This window comes from Hemitrygon akajei, chromosome 1, assembly GCF_048418815.1.
Source record: "Hemitrygon akajei chromosome 1, sHemAka1.3, whole genome shotgun sequence".
In the NCBI taxonomy this organism is placed as follows: Eukaryota; Metazoa; Chordata; class Chondrichthyes; order Myliobatiformes; family Dasyatidae; genus Hemitrygon; species Hemitrygon akajei.
Genome location: NC_133124.1, coordinates 186164445 through 186185666, shown reverse-complemented (window position 1 = coordinate 186185666; position 21222 = coordinate 186164445). Strand labels below are relative to the sequence as shown.

Here is a 21222-nt window from a genome sequence, read left to right as displayed (position 1 = left end):
TGAGAAGAGGGCAGGTCCTCTTGAGAAGAGGGTGATGGGTGTCCTTAATGACAGATGCCGCCCTGGTGTGGCGTCGCCCTTTGAAGATGTCCTCAGCGGTGGGGAGGCTGGTGTCTATGACGGAACTGGTTAGTTTGCGGCCTTCTGAAGATTTTTTTTCTGACCTTGTGCAGTGTCCCTTCCATACCAGTCGGTGATGCAGCCGGTTAGAATGCTCTCCACGGTACATCTATAGAAATTTGTGAGTCTTTGGTTACGACCAAGTCTGGTCAAACTCCTAATGAAACATAGCTGCTGCCGTGCCTTCTTTATGGTTGCATCAATATGTCAGGCTCAGGATCTTCAGAGATGTTGACACCCAGGAACTTGAAGCTGCTCACGCTTTTCACCGCTGATCCTTCCATGAGGACTAGTGTGTGATCCCTTGCCCTTCCTGAAGTCCACAATCAATTCCTTAGTCATACTGACAATGAGTACAAGGTTGTTGTTGCGACACCACTCGACCAGCTGACCCATCTCACTTCTTGTCACCATCTGAAATGCTGCCAATGATAGCCGTGTCATTGGCAAATGTATAGATGGTGTTTGAGCTGTGCACACACTTGTGGGTGTAGAGAGAATAGTTCAGTGGGCTAAGCACCATTCTTTGAGGTGTGCCAGGCTGAGAAACCTTGAACTGTTCCTCAAGCGTTGAGTGTGCGTCTTCAGGCTCCTGTTCCTCCGCCCCGACGAAGAGCACAGGTTCCGGATTGCGAGGGTCCTTAATGATGGATTCCACCTTCCTGAGGCATTGCCTATCGAAGATGTCCTCAGTGGTGGGGAGGTTTGTGATAAATAATGGTTAGAGTCAGCGGGGAAATCCTAAATTTCTTTCGTTCCTTGAGGAAGTAAATATGCTGGTGAGCTTTCTTGGCTGTGACATCATTGTGGTTTGACCAGGACAGGCAGTTGGTGACGTTCACTCCTGGAAACTAGAAGCTCTCGCAATCTCTCAAACTCAGCACCATTAATGTAGACCCGAGCATGTGCACCACCCCCCTTCCCTGAAGTCAGTGACCAATGGCAGCATTTAGTATCTACCTCTCATCACCCCGTGGTGGTATGGAGTCCCTTGTAGCCTAGACTGGGGCAAGGCACCAGACTTCCTTCCCAGAAGGACATGTTTTCAGTTTTCTGGATACACCAGACCATAAGAGCAAATGGAACAGGAACAGGAGACCATTCAGCTGCTCGAGACTGTTTCTCCAACTGATCTTCTACCTCGGCACCATTTTCCTGCATTAACGCTGGACCTTGATTTCCCTGACACCCAGAAATCTGTTCCATCTCTCTTTTAATTGACTCCAGTGACTGAACCCCTGGAACACATTGGTCACTGACCTCCAGGCAGAATACGCTCTTTGTACTACCACCCTTTGCCTACAATGGACAAGCCAATTCTTTGTCCGCACAGCCAAGTTTCCCTGGATCCCATGTCTCCTGACCTTCCAAATGAGCCTGCCGATAGCGATCCTTATCAAATGCCATATACACCTCATCCGCTGCTCTACCTTCATCAATAAGCTTTGTCACATCCTCAAAATATTCAGTCAGGCTCATGAGGCATGACCTCAGAAAGCAGTGCTGACTATCCCTAATCAGACTATGTCTCTCCAAATGCTTGTAAGTCCTGTCTCTGAGAATATTCTCCAATAATATGCCCACCACTGAATTAAGACTCACCAGTCTATAATTTCCAGGGTTGTCCCTATTCCCTTCCTTGAACAAAGAAATAACATTTGCCACCGTCCAATCATCTGGAGTCACCCCTATGGCCAGTGAGGATGCAAAGCTTATTGCCAACGATATAGCAATCTCTTCCCTTGCTTCCTGTAACATGGGATGTATGCTAACTGGCCCCAGGGCCTAATCTATCCTAATGTTTTTCAAATGGTTCAGCATGTTCTCTTTCTTAACATTGACGTTCAATCATATCAGCCTATTTTACACTTTACTCACAAACTTCAAGGTCCCTCTCAATCTTGAATACTAAAGCAAAGTATTCATTAAGGACCTCCCCTGCCTCCTCCAACTCCAGGCACCTGTTTGCTCTCATATCCCTGATCAGTCCCACCCTCACTCTAGCCATACTCCTATTCTTCACATATGCCTTGGGGGTTTTCCTTAACCCTACTCGTCCCCTTTCCAGCTCTCTAAGTCCACTCTTCAGCTCCTTTCTGGCTACCTTGTAACTCCCTAGAGCCCTATCTGAACCTTACTGCCAAAACCTGAAGTAAGCTTCCTATTCCTTCTTGACTAGATGTTCCACATCTCTTGTCAACCCTGCCTCAATGGGTCAAACCCATCCAAAGTGCTCCTTAAACAACCTCCACATTTCTGTTGTACATTTCCCTAAGTACATCCATTCCCACTTTATGCTTCCTGGTTTCTGTCTAATTCCCCTTCCCCCAATTAAATACTTTCCTAGAGTTTTACACTCAGTCTCCCCTTGTCAGTACTTTATCCCCTATGCTAAATCAGTTTAAACTTCCCCACACCACAGAGTCAGTGGCTCTTTCTATGAGGACATCAGCCCCGGTTCTTTTAACGTCTCGCTTTGCTGCTGCCACCCAGAGCTGATCTCAGTGCTAAGGTCCGTAAAACCCTCCCTCCTCCACCCCTTCTCCAGCAGCACATTTATCCACATTATCCGCTTGGTCTTCCGCCCCTTGGGACATGGCACAGGGTATAATCTGAAGGTTGCCACCTTGTTGAAGTTCCATAGCAACACAGGAGCAGAATTAGGCCATTTGGACCATCGAGTCTGATCAGGACTAATTTATTATCCACCTCAACCCCATTCTCCTGCCTTCTCCATGTAACTTTTGACACCCTTACAATCAAGAAGCTATCAACCTCTACTTTAAATATGCCCAGTGATTTGGCCTCCACAACTGTCTGTGGCAATGAATTCTCTGGCTAAAGAAATTCCTCCTCATCTCTGTTCCAAAGGGACATCTGAGGCTGTGCCCTGTGGTCCTAGACTTCCCCAGTATAGGAAACACATCTCCAAGTCCACTCTATCTAGCCCTTGCAATATTCAATAGATTTCTTTGAGATTCCCCCTCATTCTTCTAAACTCCAGTGAGCAAAGGCCCAAAGCCATCAAACACTCCTCATGCTCCTCGAAGCTCCTGAGGGCCTTTCACATGAACCTCCTCTGGACCTCTCCAATGCCAGCACATCCTTTCTTAGATAAGGGACCCAAATCTGCTCACAGTGTTCCCACTGCCTTTAAGACTCCTTCCCTCTTTCTATTTAGGCTACTGCTTTCAGGATAGATCACAACCTCTTTCTGTGCATCCTCCACCTCCCAAACCCTCTCTGTAGTGACTCAGTGACATCCTGAACCACAGATATATATACATAGTTTGTATACATACCTATACGTAAACATATGTACTTTGATAATAAAACGTACTTTGAGGTGCACGAGGAACTGGTCAGGCAGCATACATGGAGGGGAATGGTCAATCGATGTTTCAGATCGAGTCCCCTCGTCTGCACTGGGAAGTTTCCCTGCCTGCGTAAGGGAATGATGTGCCCCCGGGCCTCTCGGTTCTACAACATTTCCAGGACCATGGACTCCTTGGGTCCTGCCCTGGTTTAACTGATGAGCTTCTTGCACTTGTCCAGGGGACAGGGTGGGGGCGGGTGGTGGAGACCGAGATTGGCACACCAGGGCTGGAGGGAGAGGGATGGAGTTGGGTGAGGGAGCACAGAGGGTGTGATGGTAGAAATATAAGTTGGGGATCATCGGGTGGTAGGAGAGAGATGTCCCCTTGTCTGCACTGGGAAGTTTCCCTGTCTGCACAAGGGAATGGAATGAAAGGGATGGAGGTGAGTGGGGGAGTACAGAGGATGTGACAGTAGAGATGGAGGGAGTAGAATGGAAAGGGATGGAGGATAAACGATGCAGCTTCACGAAATGAAAGGGGGGTTGGGTGTGCAGGAGTGGGGCTGGGATGTACTGAGAGGTCCGAGGGAAAGGAGTGGAAGGGACATAGCAAGGAACAGAGACGGACAGAGAGAAGGGATTGAAGAAATGGTGACGGGTTCCTGTCGTACTCACCTGCCCCATATACCCGGCAGAGAACATGTCTGCGGACTCGACGCTGCCCAGCCCGAACGCACTGAGCAGCCCGCCGGTCGGCATGGAGGGGATGGGGGGACGACGCAGGAAGAAACGAACAAGCATCGAGACCAATGTCCGCGTGGCCTTAGAGAAGAGCTTCCTGGCGGTAGGTATCCCTGACTGAGGGCAGTGTGTCTCTTACACAGAAGTGGGACACCACACTGACGGACAACGTAGTACACAAAAAAAATGCTGAAGGAACTCAGCTGGTCAGGTAACATCTGCGGAGAGGAATAAGCAGTCAATGTTTCGAAGCAATACCCTTCATCGGGACCAGTGAGGGGTCTCGGCCCGAAACACCAACTGTATATTCTTCTCCATAGATACAGATTTCTTTCAGCATTTTGTGTGTGTTACTCTGGATTTCCAGCTTCTGCAGAATCTCCTGTGTTTATGACTGATGGACAGGCAGTATTTTATACAGGACTGGGCTCAGCACACTCCTGGGCAGGGAATATGTTACTGCGGGGTGAGTCTGGTGACAGAGTCGTCTGATGGGTAGGTAGATCGAGGGGTGGAGGGGGATTAGAGTGAAGGGATCACGGTGGGGAAGGTCAGTTTTGAGGGTGGGGAGTAGGAATGGCGGGGTGGATGGCAGTGTGGTACATTTTGCGTGGGCGTGGAAGGATGCGGGTGGGGAACGGTGGTGTGGAGGGTGTGGGCAAGGGTTGATGTTAGTTTGTGCAGAGGAGGGTTTGGGCTGATGAGGGTGTGGAATTGTTGGGGGAGGGAGTCGGTGAGGGGTGTGGGGAAGGGGGAAGTTGGTGGGGGTGGGTGTGGTTGATGCTGAGACTGTGAGGGGTGGGGTGTGGGGGTGAGGCTGTTGGAGCATGGGGGGGGGGTTTCGCCAGAAGCCCACCCCTCCGGGCTTGTGTGTGACACTAGTTGTGACCACCCCTCCCTCGGACAGAACCAGAAGCCCACCTCGGAGGAGATCCAGCTGATCGCCGAGCAGCTGACCATGGAGAAGGAGGTGATCCGCGTCTGGTTCTGCAACCGGCGGCAGAAGGAGAAGCGCATCAACCCCGCCAGCAACAGCGGCCTGACTCCCCACACCCACAGCAAGCCGTCCGTCTACAGCACACACATGGTGAGTGGGGACACCCCAGGGGAACAGAGGGACCTGCCCGCCCCGCCCCACCCCACCCCAGGGGCCTTTCGTGCTGCAGCGTGGGGGGTGTCCGGGCTGCCGTGGCTGCACGAGGGGCGGGGGAAGGTGGGACACCCTCCGCCCAGCTGTGAGAGTTACCGGAAGAGGCGCAATTTGGATGGGGGCTCCCGCAAGGGCCCCGTGTCCCAGTTCATCCCCAGCAGTAGTGTCAACTGATCTATGAGCTGTTCCCGGGGCGGGGGAGGACAGTGAGATGGACGCTAAGTGCTGCTGGAAGATCATCAGCTCAATGGAAGATGCCCTGTGACCTGCCCAAAGCTCGTTGGTCACCCGGCAGTGAGGTATCCGTAAGGGAACACTGCCAAATGGCACATTCCAGGTACAGGAGGGCGAGGCAGAGATTGTTATGTAAATGGTGACGGATTGCTGAGGGACTTGGGGGTGCTTGAGCGTGAATCACAAACGGTTGGTTTGCAGGTGCAGCAGAGGGCAAATGCAATGTTGTCCTTCATTGCTAGAATTAAAGAGCAGGGAAGTTATGCTGCAGCTGTACAGGGTACTGGTGAGGCCGCACCTGGAGTACTGCTTTTAGTTCTGGTTTCTACTTGAGGAACGATGTACTGAGGATGTTCACCAGGTTAATTCCAGAGATGACGGGGTTCATCAATAAGGAGAGACCGAGTAGCCTCGGACTATACTCAATGGAATTCAGAAAATTGAGAGCAGATCTTATAGAAACCTGTGAAATGGAAACATATAAAACTTACAAGACACGGATAGGTGAGCCTGGAACTAAGGGAAATAGCCTCAAGATTCAGAGGGAGTACATTTAGGACGGAAATGAGCAGAAACTGCTTTTCCCAGAGAGTAGCAAATCTGTGAAATTCTCTGCTAATAGAAGCAGTAGAGGCTCCCTATTAAATACACTTCATACACAGTGAGATCGATTTTTGCATAGTAGGGTTCTTGGAAAAAGACAGGTGGTGGAGCTGAGTCCATGCCCAGATCAGCCATGATCTTGTTGAATGGTGGCGCAGGCTCAACAGACCAGGTGGCCCCAGTCCAGGGGTCTTCCACTACAGGACAGGGAAAGTCTGGATTGGGTGGGGAAGCCCCCAAAATAATGTATTGATATACCATGGGCCATCAGTTTGAAAAATTAAGTTTACACTAGTTTTCTCCTAGCTCAAGGGGTGGCCATGAACACCCGCATGGGGCAAGCCTTACCCAGTAATGCTCCCCAACTCCTCCTGCTCTGCACTGGTGACTGCATTGATGCTGCTTCATGCACCCATCCTGGAACTCCTCAATTTCATCGACTTTGCCTCCAACTTCCACCCTTCCCGTAAATTCACTAGTCCACTTCTGACACCCCTCTTCCCTTTCTTGATTTCTCTGTCTTCATCTCTGGCGACAAACTGTCTACTAATTTCTTTTATAAACCTACCTTATAAACAGCTATCTTGATTGTATCTCTTCCCACTCTGTCTCCTGTAAAATGCCATTCCCTTTTCTCAGTTCATTCGTCTCCATTTGTTTCCAGGACGTCAGAGATGCCTCCTTCTTCAAAAACTGGGTTTTCTTTCCCTCTCCATTGATGCAGCCCTCACCCGCATCTCCTCCATTTCCTGGACATCTGTACTCATCCACTCTTCCCGACACCTTTACAGAGATAGTGTTCCTCTTGTCCTCACCCCATGATCCTCCACGTTCAACACTTCATTCTCTGCAGCTTCCGCCATCTTCAAAAGGATCCTGCCACAAAATACGTCTTTACCTCCCTTCCCCTTCACTCTCTCCGCTTTCCGCAGGGATCAATCCCTCCATGATCTCCTTGTTCATTTGTCCCTCCTGGCACATATCCCTGCAAATGACTTGCCCTTTCACCTCCTCCCTTACCTCCATTCAGGTACACAAATTGTCCTTGCAGGTGAGGCAACACTTCACCTGCCAATCTTTTGGGGTTGTCTGTTGTGTCCAGTGCTCTCTAAGCACACTGGTGATACCCAAAGTAAATTGGGAGAGCACTTTGTCAAACACCTCTATCCGCCAAAAGTGGAATTTCCCAGAGGCCAACCATTTTAGTTCCCATTCCCATTGTCATTCCAACATGTTGGTCTATGGTTTCCTCGTTTGGGTGAAGGAGCAACATCTCACATTCCATCTAGATAGCCTCCAAACTGATGGCAAGAACACTGATTTCTCCTTCTGGTAATGTTTTTCCCCTTCCCTTTTCCCTCTTCTTCTATTCCCCACTGTGGCCTCTTATCTCTTCTCCTCACCTGCTTATCACCTCCCCCTGGTGCCCCACCATCTCCCCCTTCTCCTATGGTTCACTCTCCTCTCCTATCAGATTCAACCCCTTACTTTCCCACCCACCTGGCTTCAGCTATCACCTTCTAGCTAGTCTTCCTTTCCCTTTCCCCCCCCCCCCACCACTTTTCTACTCTGGCATCTTCCCCCTTCCTTTCAAGTTCTGAAGAAGGGTCTCGGCCTGAAACATTGACTGTTCATTCATTTCCATAGATGCTGCCTGGCCTGCTGAGTTCCTCCAGCATTTTGTGTGTGTTGCTCTGTGTTTCCAGAAATTTCCGCTTGTGTTTATGGTTGACACTATTAAATGCATTGCCCAGGAATGAAAAGACTTTGAATGGTTTATTCTTGCGTAATTTTTAAATCGCGAAACAAGGTTATTTTTTTAAAGAATGAGCTGGCAACTCAAGTCCACGAGCTCTGGGGAAGGACAAGTTTCACAACTTCTGAATTTTTGATATTCTGCTTGGGCATATAATTCTCCCTGCATCTTCCACATTCCCTTTTGTAATGCCATTTGAAGTACTAGTTTGGAACTGTAGCCAGGAATGGTTAAACATTGGGATACATTGCGTGGCACCAGGGCTATTTTTGCAGCGTGCACCCTCTTCATCTATGGCTCTTGGCTGCAGCATCTGCCTCTGGGTCTCCACTGAAGGTTGGCCCAGCTGTGGAACTTTGACTAATTTGAACCAACTCTCTTCTCTTTCCCTGTTAGACTCTCCAGCAAAGAAAGATAAGGAAATATTTTGGGAAAGCATGCTTACTCCACAGAAAAGGCCCTTAAGAATACAAAGCCAGTTAACTAAACTCTTTGTCACATAGATTGATTCCTTCTGCGTTATTTCCCATGGATTGTTGTGTGTTTTTCTCCAACTGCTCAGAATGATCATTTTGGAAATTACTAATTGTATCCAGTTTAGACAACAATGGACAGAACTATTACCATTCACAAGAAGTTGCCCGTAGCTGATGAGTGACAAAGCTCAGCAGAAATCATAATGTCTGGAGACCCTGGGCTTATCTTCAGCTGACCTGGCTACACTGGAAAAGCATGACCAAGGGAAAAGTCCACAGGCTTTGTAGATGCAGCACTTACAATGGTGTGCTTTTTGAGGCATCTCAGCGCATTGAGACCCAGCTGCAGTCAGAATGTTTAGCTTGTTAGTTTTAGAAAAAAAAAATTGCTGCCCAACTATGTTGTTCTGATTTTTTTATTCCTTCCCTTCTGGAGTTTTCACTTTAATGTTTGCTGAGCAGATCCAAGCAGCGTGGAAACTGCCACTGAATCCTTCAGTTCTAGTAATGAAATTCTAATTTTATGCATAAAATAATATTTCATCAATGAAGGTATATAGTATAGATGAGCAAAACTGGACTATTAATAATATGCATAAAATACAAAATATTCATTGTTCATTTGTACCTATCTTATTGTAGTCCACTATTATTCTACTATAGATCTATTGAGTATGCCCACAAGACAATGAATCTCAGAGTTGTATATGGTGACATGTACGTACTTCGATAATAAATTTACTTTGAACTTTAAAAGGAGGGTAGGACAAAAGAATGTGTGGTAAGGAGCTGCTGTAAGGTCAGGGAGTCAGGTCTTGGACTGTTGGGATGTCTCCGGGAACAGAGGTGACATGGACAAGAGGGATGGGTTACACTTGAGCTGAAGGAGACCAGGGAGCTCTGCTGGACCTACTCAGATGACTTTAAACCCTCCACCAGAGAGGTGGGACCCAGTGGGAGTTGAGGAAGCTGAGGCAAATGTAGAAGATGAAGCGACACGAGAGATCCTGCAGATAATGAAAACCTTGAGTAACACACACAAAATGCTGGAGGAGCTCTGCTGCTTGCTCTCCCCCTTGAGAATGACCTGCAACTGTTTAGAGACATCCTCAACTTTAACAGCAGGGAGGCATCACACCATCCTGTGGCCACAGAATCTCCTGTAGTCCTCCTAACGATCAAGTCTCCCATCACGACAGCTCCTCCCTGCTGTCACTGAGCCACAGACCAGGCTGCTGCTGCTCTCCTCTGAAAGGCCACCCTCTCCCAAAACCAGATACATGTTAGTGAGGGAACAACCACAAGGGATCTTGCACTCTCTGCCTACTCCTTCTGTCCTTCCTGGTGGTCACCCTACTACCTGCCCCCTGTAACTCTGGTATGAGTCCCTCTCTGTGGCTCCTGCCTGTGAAGTTCTCCAGAGAGAGTCCATGTGCAGATCCTAATCTCCTTGAACCTCCCTTATCTGTTCACAGCATACTTAAATATCTCTCAAGAGCTTGACGCAGAGTCTCCGCCCAAAACCGCAGCCATCCCGTCTCCCACAGATGCTGCTTGACCTGCTAAGTTCTTCCTGCAGTTAGCTTACTGCTCCATATTCCAGTATCTGCAGTCTCTTGAGTCTCTGTTAAATATTCCTCAAGTCAGATTTGATTCACTGGCAGTACGAAGTTTTGCTTTCCAGTGGATATGCCTCGAACTTGCCAAGGTTCAGTCTTGCTCCTCAGTGTGTTGGATACTGAACTGTGCCTCGTGGACCTCACTGGCTGCAGGGTGATAGTTAGTGCTCACAGGCAGCCGTGATCTGGAGACCTAGTGAGGGGAGTTGGGCTCCAGCCAGCCGCTGAAAGAGTGTAGCCTCTGCTGCTGTCCTGGGCCAGCCACCTCCCCTCCTGCTACTGCTCGGTCAGAACCTGAATCAGGTTTATTACCATAAGAAAGATATAGGAGCAGAAGTAGGCCATTTGGCCCATCGAGTCTGCTCTGCCTTTCAATCATGGGCTGATCCAATTCTTGCAGTCATCCCCACTCCCCTGCTTGTACCCCATACCCTTTGATGCCCTGGTTAATCAAGAGCCTATCTATCTCTGCCTTAAATACACCCAATGACTCGTGGCAAAAAAAATCCACAGGTTTACCACCCTCCGACTGAAGTAATTTCTCTGCATCTCAGTTCTAAAAGGACATCCTCCAATCCTGAAGTCGTGCCCTCTTGTCCTAGACTCCCCTACCATGGGAAATAACTTTGCCGTATCTAACCTGTTCAGGCCTTTTAACATGCTGCCAAATGTTCCTCATGTGATAACTTTTTCACTCCTGGAATCATTGATGTTATGTTGTGAACTTCATTTTATGGCAACAGGACAGTGAAAGACATTTTAGTATTAGTTTATTATTGTCACATGCACCAAAGTAGAGTGAAAAGCTTGTCTTGTGTACTGGTCATGCAGATCAAATCATTGCACAGTGCACTGAGGATAAAAACAAAGAAGTGTAAAAACTAATGCAAAAGTGCAGTTCAGGTAAATGATACCATAATGAGGTTGATTGTGAGGCCAGGAGTTCATTGTATCATACAAGAACCTGACCTTGAGCCTGGAGGTACGTGCTTTTAGCCTTTTGTATTTTCCGCTCATGAGAGGGGGGGGAGAAGAGAAATGTTCGGGGTGGGAAGGGTCTTTGAATATCTTGGCTACTTTACTGAGGCAGGGAGAAGTATGGACGGAGTCCACAGAGGGGAGGCTGGCTTCCATGATGTGCTGAGCTGTGTCCACAACTTTCTGCAGTTTCTTACGGCAACTGCGAGTGACTGCGCCATTCCTACAGAATCCTTTCTATGGTGCATCAATAACAACTGGCTAGGGCTGGCGAGGTCATGTCAAATTCCATTAGTCTCCTGAAGAAGTAAAGGCATTGGTGAGCTTTAAAAATATATATTGCAACAGAAAAATAAATAGTGCAAAATAGTGACATAGTGTTCATGAATTCATGGACAGTTCAGAAATCTGATGGGAGAGGAGTTCCTGAAGAAACCGTTCCTAAAATATTAGGTGTGGGCCCTCATGCTGCAGTACTCCCTACCTGCTGATAGAACAGGGCACGTCCTGCATGGTGAAGGGCCTTAGGACCTCAGGCCCCACTTTTGAAGATGTCCTCGATGATGGGTAGGGTTACGCCTGTGAGGGAGCTGTTGAGTCTAAAACCCTCTGCAGACTCTTTCAATCCAGGCAGTGATGCACCTGGTTAGAAGGCTGTAGTAATTTTCCAGAGCCTTTGGTGACATGCCAGATCTCCTCAGACTCCTGATGACGTGTAGTCTCTGGCACGTCTGGCACCTAACCCCTCCCAGTGTCCATCTGATGGCTGATCTGTTTACTGCCCCCTTCCAGGTCTCGCCTCAGCCCACGGGTTTGAACCTGCCAGTATCACAGAGTTCCAACAGCCTCAGCACAACAGGTAACAGGGGAGTGGGCGGGCTGTGGCAGAGGGGTGGGGGGGGAAGAGAAAGATGGGGGAGGGTACGGTGGGGCTGGGCACAGGGTGCAGGGGGAATGAGGTAAAGGAAGATACTGTGGGTGGAGGGGACTGAGGGTTGGGGATAGTGGCTGTAGAGTGACGAGGGAGGGGGAGAGGGGCAGGGTCGTGTGTAGGGTAGGGAGAGGAGGAGGATGGGAGAAGTTTGGCAAGGTTAGAGTGGGAGGGGCAGGGAAAGGATGAGGGTTAGAGGGGTGAAGAAAGAGGGGCAGGGACAGGGGAGGGAAAAGGAGCCGGTAGGAGCAGGAGGGGCAGAAGAGGAGATAGGGTGGTAGGGGAAAAGGGCAGGGGAGGGGTGCCAGGGCCAGGAGAAGTTGGGGTGGGGAGGGGCAAGGAAGAGGGGCGGGCGAGGGGGTTGGGGTTGGGGATAGAAGGTCAGAAGAGAGGGAGAGAGGGAAGGGGGCGAATGAATCAGGGGAGAGGGGCAGGGAGGGAGAGATTGTGGATAGGAGAGGGCCAAGGGAGTGTTTGGAGGGGAGAGGGGCAGGGTTTTGAGGTGAGATGGACATCCTCAGCACATGTTGGAAGAGATAAAGTGAGATAGAGATAGTGAGAGAGAGAAAGAGAGATATAGAGAGGGAGACAGCGAGAGAGAGAAAGAGAGAGGAGGTATAGGGGGAGGGGACGATGAGGATGGATGGGAGAGAGATGCAGAGGAGGGGTGGTGGAGTAGAGAGGGACCAGGACAGGAATGGGAAGAGGAGGGAGAGGGGCAGGAGGAGTGAATGGGGTGGGACTATGTTGGTTCTGGTTGGGATTGAGAACAGGTATCGTGTGGCCTGGGAAGGAAGGGACCGGCTCCGTGAGTGCTGACTGTGATCCTCTCCCCTCCCAGTTTCTACAATGTCTGCCGCTGGGTCGTCACACACGCCGGGAGTAAGCGGGAGCTCCCTGTCGGCACTCAACACCTCTCCTCCCACACCCCCGAACAGCACAAACAGCAGCCACTCGATGGCACTGTCAGCACTGAACACCAGCACAGGGTAAGAGACGCTTGCTTCTCACACCTCAGCCCAGGTACGCTGACACACCAGGGAGGGGCACAGTGTGTCAGGGGCTGGGGGGGGGGCCTGTCCTGCGGAATGGAGCACACTGGGAGGAAACAGAAGAGAGAGTTGGTGGTCTGGTTAGCCCGAGGGAGAGGGGAACATAGAGGAAACGACTCCAATGCCATGTGGGGCTGACAGCGTCCCCCGTCCCATCCCATCGTCCGCCCAAAACATACCCATCACCATCACTACCCCCAAAAACACCCACACACACTCAGATGTGTACATGCCCCCAATGCATATGCTTAAAAACACACGCGCAATATGCGTGAGCCTATACGTACACATGTAAATGTTGCACACAAATTATGCACATACATACAAAATGCACACACACAACTATGTACACACAAACACACACACACACACACACACAGAGCATGTGTGCACGCATGTATACAAACATATAAGCACGCACATTCACTGGCGTTGACACTCCACACTGAAAGAGCACTTCCTTGCACCCCTGTGCATGCCTGCCCACGGAGCCAGCCGGGACCTGCACCCCTCAGTATGCAAGGACTGTTTCTGAATACCTTCTGTTGGTTGGATTGCAGGAGTTCACTGCTGCCTGTCAACCATGGGATTAACGCCTCGTTGATGGCCAGTAATCCCTTGGCCACCATCCAAGGTTTGTTTGTATCTGTGTGTGCACTCACTCCATTTCACCCACAAGGCAAGTGCTGCTGGCCTTGGAGTGACGGTCCCACACATCCTGCATCAGACCCGTCACACACCCCGCCATATGTGTCATGAATCCTGCCCGCATGTATGTTACACATTCCACTCCATTACCGTCATATCATACAGTCCCCCTCATCTCCCGTAAACCACCACACATCTGGACTGGACGTGTCCCTGAAGGTCACTAATCCCCTTTCCTGGAGGTCCAATTCTCTTATCTTCTCTCCTCTCTTGGTCTCTAACCCCCTTCAATCTCTTCCTCCCTTCTCCCACATACTTCTTGTCTCCTCCCCAATCTCTCCTTATCTCGTCCTCTTCCCCATTCTGTCCCCTGTCATCTTTCCCCGCCCACCTCCTGCTTTCTCCCATCACCTTGGCATCCATCTTCCTGCTCTGACTTTCCTGGTTTCTCTTCCCAAGAACTAGGTGCCAGCCTTAGGTTCTCAGCTTTGTCCTGTTGTGAAGCGAGGAATGGATGGACAAGGTATACCTGTGCAGAGCAAGGGAAAGCTGACATTTCAGGTTGATGACTGTTCCAAAACTTGCGTGTCTTCATACAGGGTTTGGGGAGGTTAGACATTATTCTCTGGTGGGTGGGAGTAGTGGAGTGTCAAGGAAAGAAATCTTATTTCAGCTGTACAATGACCCTCCCCTTGAAGGCCCCAATTCTTTATCCTCTCCTCTGAAGGTCCCAACTCTCCACCCCGTCCCCTAAAAAATCCAGACTCTTTTTTCCTCCCCCTCCCCAAAGATACCCAACTCTCCCCCTCCTTCCCCTGAAGGTCCTGACTCTTCCCCCTCCTCTGAGGTCCTGACAGTCACACCCTTTCCTCAGACTCTCTCCTTCTTCCTCTAAAGTTCCTGACTTTCTTCCTCACCCCCCAATGGTCCTGACCCTCCCCATGTCCTGAATGTCTCGACTCCCCACTCCATAGACTCTCTATCCCCTCTCCTGAAGGTTCCCACTCTCTCCACCCTGCCCCCAATGGGATCTCCTGATTTAACCTTGTACCCCAGGTATTGGGGATGAGCATCGCCCACTGCCTGTAGATGGAGCATCTCCAGCCTGCAGACCATCAGGTTTAGAAGAAGGAGTGAACCATGATGGAGCTCAGTGGGTCAGACAGCATCGGTGGAGGGAAATAAACACGACGTTTTGGAAGAAGGGTTTTAATCAGAAACTTCAGCTGCCCATTCATAAGAAATAGAAACAGGAAACCATCTTGCCTGTCAAACCATTCAATAAGATAATAGATGATCTGGCCGTGGACTCACCTTTTCCCCCTAACCCATAATTCCCCTGCTATGCAAAACTCTTTCTTAAATATACTTAATGAGGTTAGCTCTACTGCTTCTCTAGGTAGAGAATTCCACAGTTTCATGACTCTCTGGGAAAAGCAGTTTCTCCTCATCTCCTTTCATATGTCAATTCCACCAAATCTTGAGGCTATGTCCTGTAGTTCTAGTCTTGCTTACCAGTGTAACAACTTTCCTATCTCTGTCTTATCTATCCTTTTTATAATTTTATATATGATCCCCTCCCATCCTTCTCAATTCCAGTGACTAAAATCCTGGGTGACTCCATCTCTCTTCATCTCTGGAATCAACCTGATGCCTCCAAGCAGTGTAATTCCTTTGTTCTTTCCCCTTCCCTGCCCCCATTTAGTGTACACTCGGGGAAGGATGTCCCTGTGCTGCCGCCCCACTGGTAATGAGAAGAGGGTTTGTCCTGGTTGGTGAGGGCCGTTAATCCCCCTCCTGAGGCACCGCCACTTGAAGATGTCCTTAGTGGTGCAGGGGGGTTTTGCCCATGATGGAGCTGGCTAAGTCTACAACTCCCAGCAGCCTCTTGCAATCCTTTGTATTAGAAGCAGGTTGGAAACTCTGACTGCAGCAGTGAGAGGCTGACCATGTCCACAGGGAGCTGTGGCAGTGGACTCTCTGATGGCGGAGTGAGGAATTGGGTGTGGAGAAGGTACAGGACATTGCTCAGACCAAAGCCCTGACGGGAAGGCAGAGAGCATGTAGGTCCAAATGAGTACCTCCGCCTCCTCGTTGTCAATGCACAAGGCTGTCAATCAGAAATGGTCACTCCCACTCTCTGCTGAGGGGCTGCCTGACTGGCTGAGCATTTCCAGCATTGATGTCAGCATTCTCACAAACAACAGTACCCAAGGGCACAATCTTGATACACCCTTCAAACCATGTCTCCCTGTCTTATTCCTTGTCAAGTGTCTATCTTCTTGAGCCACTGTCCCTGGTTCAGTGTCTCTGTCCCTGATTCACTGTCTCTGTCCCCGGTTCAGTGTCTCTGACCCCGGTTCAGTGTCTCTGACCCCGATTCAGTGTCTCTGTCCCCGGTTCACTGTCTCTGTCCCCGGTTCAGTGTCTCTGACCCCGGTTCAGTGTCTCTGACCCCGGTTCACTGTCTCTGTCCCCGGTTCACTGTCTCTGACCCCGGTTCAGTGTCTCCGACCCCGGTTCAGTGTCTCCGACCCCGGTTCACTGTCTCTGTCCCCGGTTCACTGTCTCTGTCCCCGGTTCACTGTCTCTGACCCCGGTTCAGTGTCTCTGTCCCCGGTTCAGTGCCTCTGACCCCGGTTCAGTGTCTCCGACCCCGGTTCAGTGTCTCCGACCCCGATTCAGTGTCTCTGACCCCGGTTCACTGTCTCTGTCCCCGGTTCACTGTCTCCGACCCCGGTTCAGTGTCTCCGACCCCGGTTCACTGTCTCCGACCCCGGTTCAGTGTCTCTGACCCCGGTTCACTGTCTCCGACCCCGGTTCACTGTCTCCGACCCCGGTTCAGTGGCTCCGACCCCGGTTCAGTGTCTCTGACCCCGGTTCAGTGCCTCTGACCCCGGTTCAGTGGCTCTGACCCCGATTCAGTGGCTCTGACCCCGATTCAGTGTCTCTGTCCTCGTTTCAATGTCTCTGTCCCCGGTTCAGTGCCTCTGACCCCGGTTCAGTGGCTCTGACCCCGATTCAGTGTCTCTGTCTCCGGTTCAGTGTCTCTGACCCCGGTTCAGTGTCTCTGTCCCCGGTTCAGTGTCTCTGTCCCCGGTTCACTGTCTCCGACCCCGGTTCAGTGTCTCCGACCCCGATTCAGTGTCTCTGACCCCGGTTCAGTGTCTCTGTCCCCGGTTCACTGTCTCTGACCCCGGTTCAGTGTCTCTGACCCCGGTTCACTGTCTCTGACCCCGGTTCAGTGTCTCTGACCCCGGTTCACTGTCTCTGTCCCCGGTTCACTGTCTCTGTCCCCGGTTCAGTGTCTCTGTCCCCGGTTCAGTGTCTCTGTCCCCGGTTCACTGTCTCCGACCCCGGTTCAGTGTCTCCGACCCCGATTCAGTGTCTCTGACCCCGGTTCAGTGTCTCTGTCCCCGGTTCACTGTCTCTGACCCCGGTTCAGTGTCTCTGACCCCGGTTCACTGTCTCTGACCCCAGTTCAGTGTCTCTGTCCCTGATTCAGTGTTTCTGGCCTTGTGCCCCTGTCCGTAGTTATATTTCCACCTGGTGTCTCGTTGTCCCAAGTTCAGTGATCCCATGTCTCTTCTACACTACCATCGGACCTCTGAACTAGTCACTTCCTTCACACCCCCTTCCCAGTCGTGCTCATTCTTGATTCTTAGCTCCACCTCTTTCAATCATTCTCTTATTGTCACTTCAGAATTTCTTGTTGCACTACTTTAGATGTGCACTCTTAACCTTGGCAACATTCTGTCATTTTGATATTCTGGGTGCTGTGAATCTGAGATCAGTACCTGGCCCTCTATTGGTGTCAGCATTGTTTCCAGAGAATATCCTGGCCCCTGCTACTTCCAATCTGCACTGGTTTGCCCTCCTCAGTCCCAAGAGACTCTCTTCTTTATCCCCTCTAGGCCCCGTCGCATCTCAGTGGCCTGCTTTATTTTTATGTCACGTCATGATATCTCAGTGGCCACGTCCCAGCGTTTTTCAGTTTGTTCCCTGAGGTTCCAGCAGTGCTCTGGCCACCAGCAGTGGTCATGACAACCTCAAGACATACGGCGAATATCATTGTGGGTGCGTTCCCACTCCATGTCATCCGCATGACGGTGTGTTCTCATGTAAAGTGACATTGGGGCCAGTTCAGATGCATCGCCACATCGTGTTCTCAGTAGCTGTGATGTATTTGTGGGTTGTGTTCTCATTTCGCTCCAGAGTGGCATTGTATTTCCTTTAGTTGTTGGGTACAAGGACGTGACCTCTCCTGTGTGGCACACATACCCCCGATGTACTGACTGTGCCTTTTTCAGAGTGTTTACACTATTCCATCCAATTACCTTCACCTGACTGTGTGCTCAGCTCGCATGTGTTGTGTGACGCTGTTCTGACCCTACGATCTTTGTGTGTGCGTGCCCGTGTGCTATGTTCTAACAGTATGCTCTCTGTCTCTTTACTGTTTTGACTCTAAGCCCTTTGTGCTTTACTTTGACTGTGTATTCTGCCTGTGTTCTGACTGTATGCTGTCTCTGTGCTATGGTCAGACTGTGCGCTCTCCCAGTGCATGTTGTTTGAGTGTATGTTCTCTGTTGTGTTTTGTGTGCTCTAGTCTGTGCGTGTGTGTGTTCTGTTGAGACTGTATCCTCCCTCTGTGTGTGCTGTGTTTTGACTGTATGCTTTCCCTGAGTGTGTTATGTTTGATTGTGTGCTCTGTATTCTGACTGTGTACTCCCTCTATGTATGATGTTTCCTGAGTGTGTGCTCTCTCTTTGTTCTGGCTGTATGCTCTCACTGCGTTTCTTGTATTCTGACAGAGCTCCCTCTGTCTGTTGTGTTCTGAAGTGTGTGTGTGTGTGTGTACGTGTACGTACGCGCGCTGCATTTTGACTGTGTACCCTCTCTGTGCTGTGTTCAGACTGTGTGCTTTCCTTTCATGTGTTATGTTGGACTGTATTGTCTGTTCTCTCTGTGCTGTGTGCTCTCCCTGTGTGTTCTATTCTGATGGTGTACACTCTCTCTGTACTGTGTTCAGACTGTGCTCTCCTTGTGTGTGTTATGTTGTACTGTATCCTTTCCTTGTGTGTGCCGTGCTGTGTGTGTGTTCCAAATTTGTGCTCTCCCTGTGTTTTCTGTATTCTGCGTGCTTTCCTTGTGTATGTGTTATGTTGGACTGCATGCTCCCTCTGTGTGCTTTGTTCTGATTGTGTGCGGAGTGTGTGTGTGCTGTGTTCTGAATGTGTACTCCCTCTGTATGTGATGGTTCCTGACTCTGCTGTATTCTGACTCAATGATCTCTCCGTGTGCTGTGCTCGGGCTATATGCTCTCCCTGTGTGTGTGCTGCTTTCTGACTGTGTATTCCCTCAGTTTTGTGTCCTGCGTTCTGACTGTATGCTCTGTGTATTGTGTGCTCTCTCCCCCTGTCTGGTGTTCTGTGTGCTGTTCTGACAGTATGCACTCTGTTTGTGCTGTGTTCTGATTGTATGCACTCTCTGTGCTTTGTCTCTCTCTTGTATGCTCTCTCTATCTGTGCTGTGTTCTGACTGAATGCTTTCTCTCTGTTGTGTTCTGTCTGTATGCTGTCCCTATGCATGCTACGTTCTGGGTGCTCTGAGAGTTACCGGCTGCATTCTCACTGTTCCCCATGGTGTGTACCGTATTGTCGCTGCCTGTTCTCCAGTATATATATTTTGATGTCCTCTCCAATTGTTCCGCATGGTGTATATAGTTCTCTCTGCCTGTTCCCCAACAGGGTATACTGTATTCTCACTGCCTGTTCCCCACACTCTGTATTGTTCTCACCTCTGCCTGTTGTCCATGGCGTGTACAGTTCTCACTGCCTGTACCCCATGGCATGTACAGTTCTCACTGCCTGTTCCCCATGGTCTCCTCTTCTCTTGCAGCCCTCGCGAGTGGTGGGACCATTCCAATTACCAGCCTTGACGCCGGCGGGAATTTGGTGCTGTCCAGTGGCGCAGGCAGTGCAGGGACACAGAGCATTGTTACCTCACCCCTCTTCCTCAACCACCCCAGCCTGCCTCTTCTCGCCAGTAACCCCACGGCCGTCAGTCTGGCTTCCGTCGCCTCTCTGCAGACGAAACCTCCCGCAGCCTGCAGCGAACAGGGGCTGCCCGCCGTCAGCATCGGCCCCGCCGGCTCCAGCGCAGAGTGACCGGGGCGGGGAGGGAGTGCCACTCACTCTGACTCCAGCTTCTCAGCTCCCTCTGGACCTTATGGAGGAGGTACCCAGAGAGGCTGCGCAGGTCTGTGCGATGGGGGCTTGCTCACAGCCTGACGCTCAACCTTCCGTACTTCGACATGGATCCATCACCATCCCCTTCGGTTCTTTTTTCCTAAGTTTTCTCTGGGATTTGGGGTTTTATATCATTTATAGTGTTTATTTTGTATTATTTCCCAGTGGGGAGGGATTTATCTATTTATTTACTGCTTGAAATATTTTATTCAGATACAAAGCCCTCCCCACACTACAAGACCAAACTTAACACATCTTCTCTGCATATTGCTACTATCCAGTGCCTGAACACCCAGTTATATCACTCAAACCAAAAAAAAAAAAGACACAACACTTTTTAAAAATGTTTCTCCGGCATTTGAATACTTCAATTAAAACAACCGTGGGTTTTAATTAGATATGAGTGGGAGACAGCCGTGTCCCTGCTCCTATATACCTCATAGCCAGGGTCGGGTTGCAGTGGGAAACCCTCCTTCCTCTCTGCTCCCGGGTCTTCCCGTCCCCACAAACAAACCCTGGCTTTCCTCCGAGATGTATTTAATAATGAAACAAAGATAAAACCAAAGTAATGTTGAGAGGAGGAGTGGGCCATTTCGACGGGATGGGACTAAACAGGAAGTGGGGGGGTGGAGAGGGGGCCACCAGCTCCCATCCTGATCCCCGAATCTCTGACCTCAGTTTAGCTTTTCGCTTCCCGCTTTCTGATTTCAGGTGTTTAACTCTAGACTGTGAACCAGTGTGTACACTGTCGTGTGTGAGCCCAGGTGTACACCCTAGTGTGCGAATCCAGGTGTACACCTTCATGTGTGAATCCAGGTATACACAGTACAGTGTTAGCCTAGCTGTACAAAAGCATGTGAGCTCAGGTTTCTACTGTAGTGTGCGAGCGAGTGCATACACTCGTGTGCACGTGAGCGTGTAGACCAGAGTGCACACTGGTTGTGTGGGCCAGATTCTAGGCAACTGGACGAACTAACACGTACCCTGGGCTTGAGTGCGTTTGTGTCTGTGTATGATCCAAAGTATACGTGACTGCATAGGAGTGTGTCGATGAGTGTGTGAATCTGTGTGTACACAAGCGTGTGGGACTACTGTATGAAGCCCTGCATACACCGATGTGTGAAACAGTCCGTTAATGAGTGCGTGGACCAGTGTGTACACAGGAGTGTGAACCAGCGTGTACGTGAGTACAGCTTTAGGAGAGTGTGTGCAGGGGACCAAGGGAGCCCGGCCCCTCCTCACTCCCTTTAAACCCCCTTTACACCTGGAATTGAAGTGATCCTCACCTACTTTAGATGGAATGTATCTGTTTAGCTAAATAGTTTTTATAGAAGAAATCTATGTTCGGCT

General features: G+C 50.1%; 1 protein-coding gene across 1 annotated transcript in view; it reads left to right on the top strand.

Annotated features, from left to right (window-relative positions):
* LOC140733232 (POU domain, class 2, transcription factor 2-like) overlaps nucleotides 1–19931 on the top strand; it is a 386783-nt gene extending 366852 nt beyond the window's left edge. Inside the window, exons 13-18 of the mRNA XM_073056287.1 lie at nucleotides 4132–4280; nucleotides 5085–5264; nucleotides 11786–11852; nucleotides 12766–12913; nucleotides 13537–13610; nucleotides 19523–19931. Of these exons, the coding sequence (XP_072912388.1) occupies nucleotides 4132–4280; nucleotides 5085–5264; nucleotides 11786–11852; nucleotides 12766–12913; nucleotides 13537–13610; nucleotides 19523–19791 (887 nt within the window). The 3' untranslated portion in view covers nucleotides 19792–19931. The remainder of the gene's footprint in view (nucleotides 1–4131; nucleotides 4281–5084; nucleotides 5265–11785; nucleotides 11853–12765; nucleotides 12914–13536; nucleotides 13611–19522) is intronic.
* Nucleotides 19932–21222: the final 1291 nt, after the last annotated feature.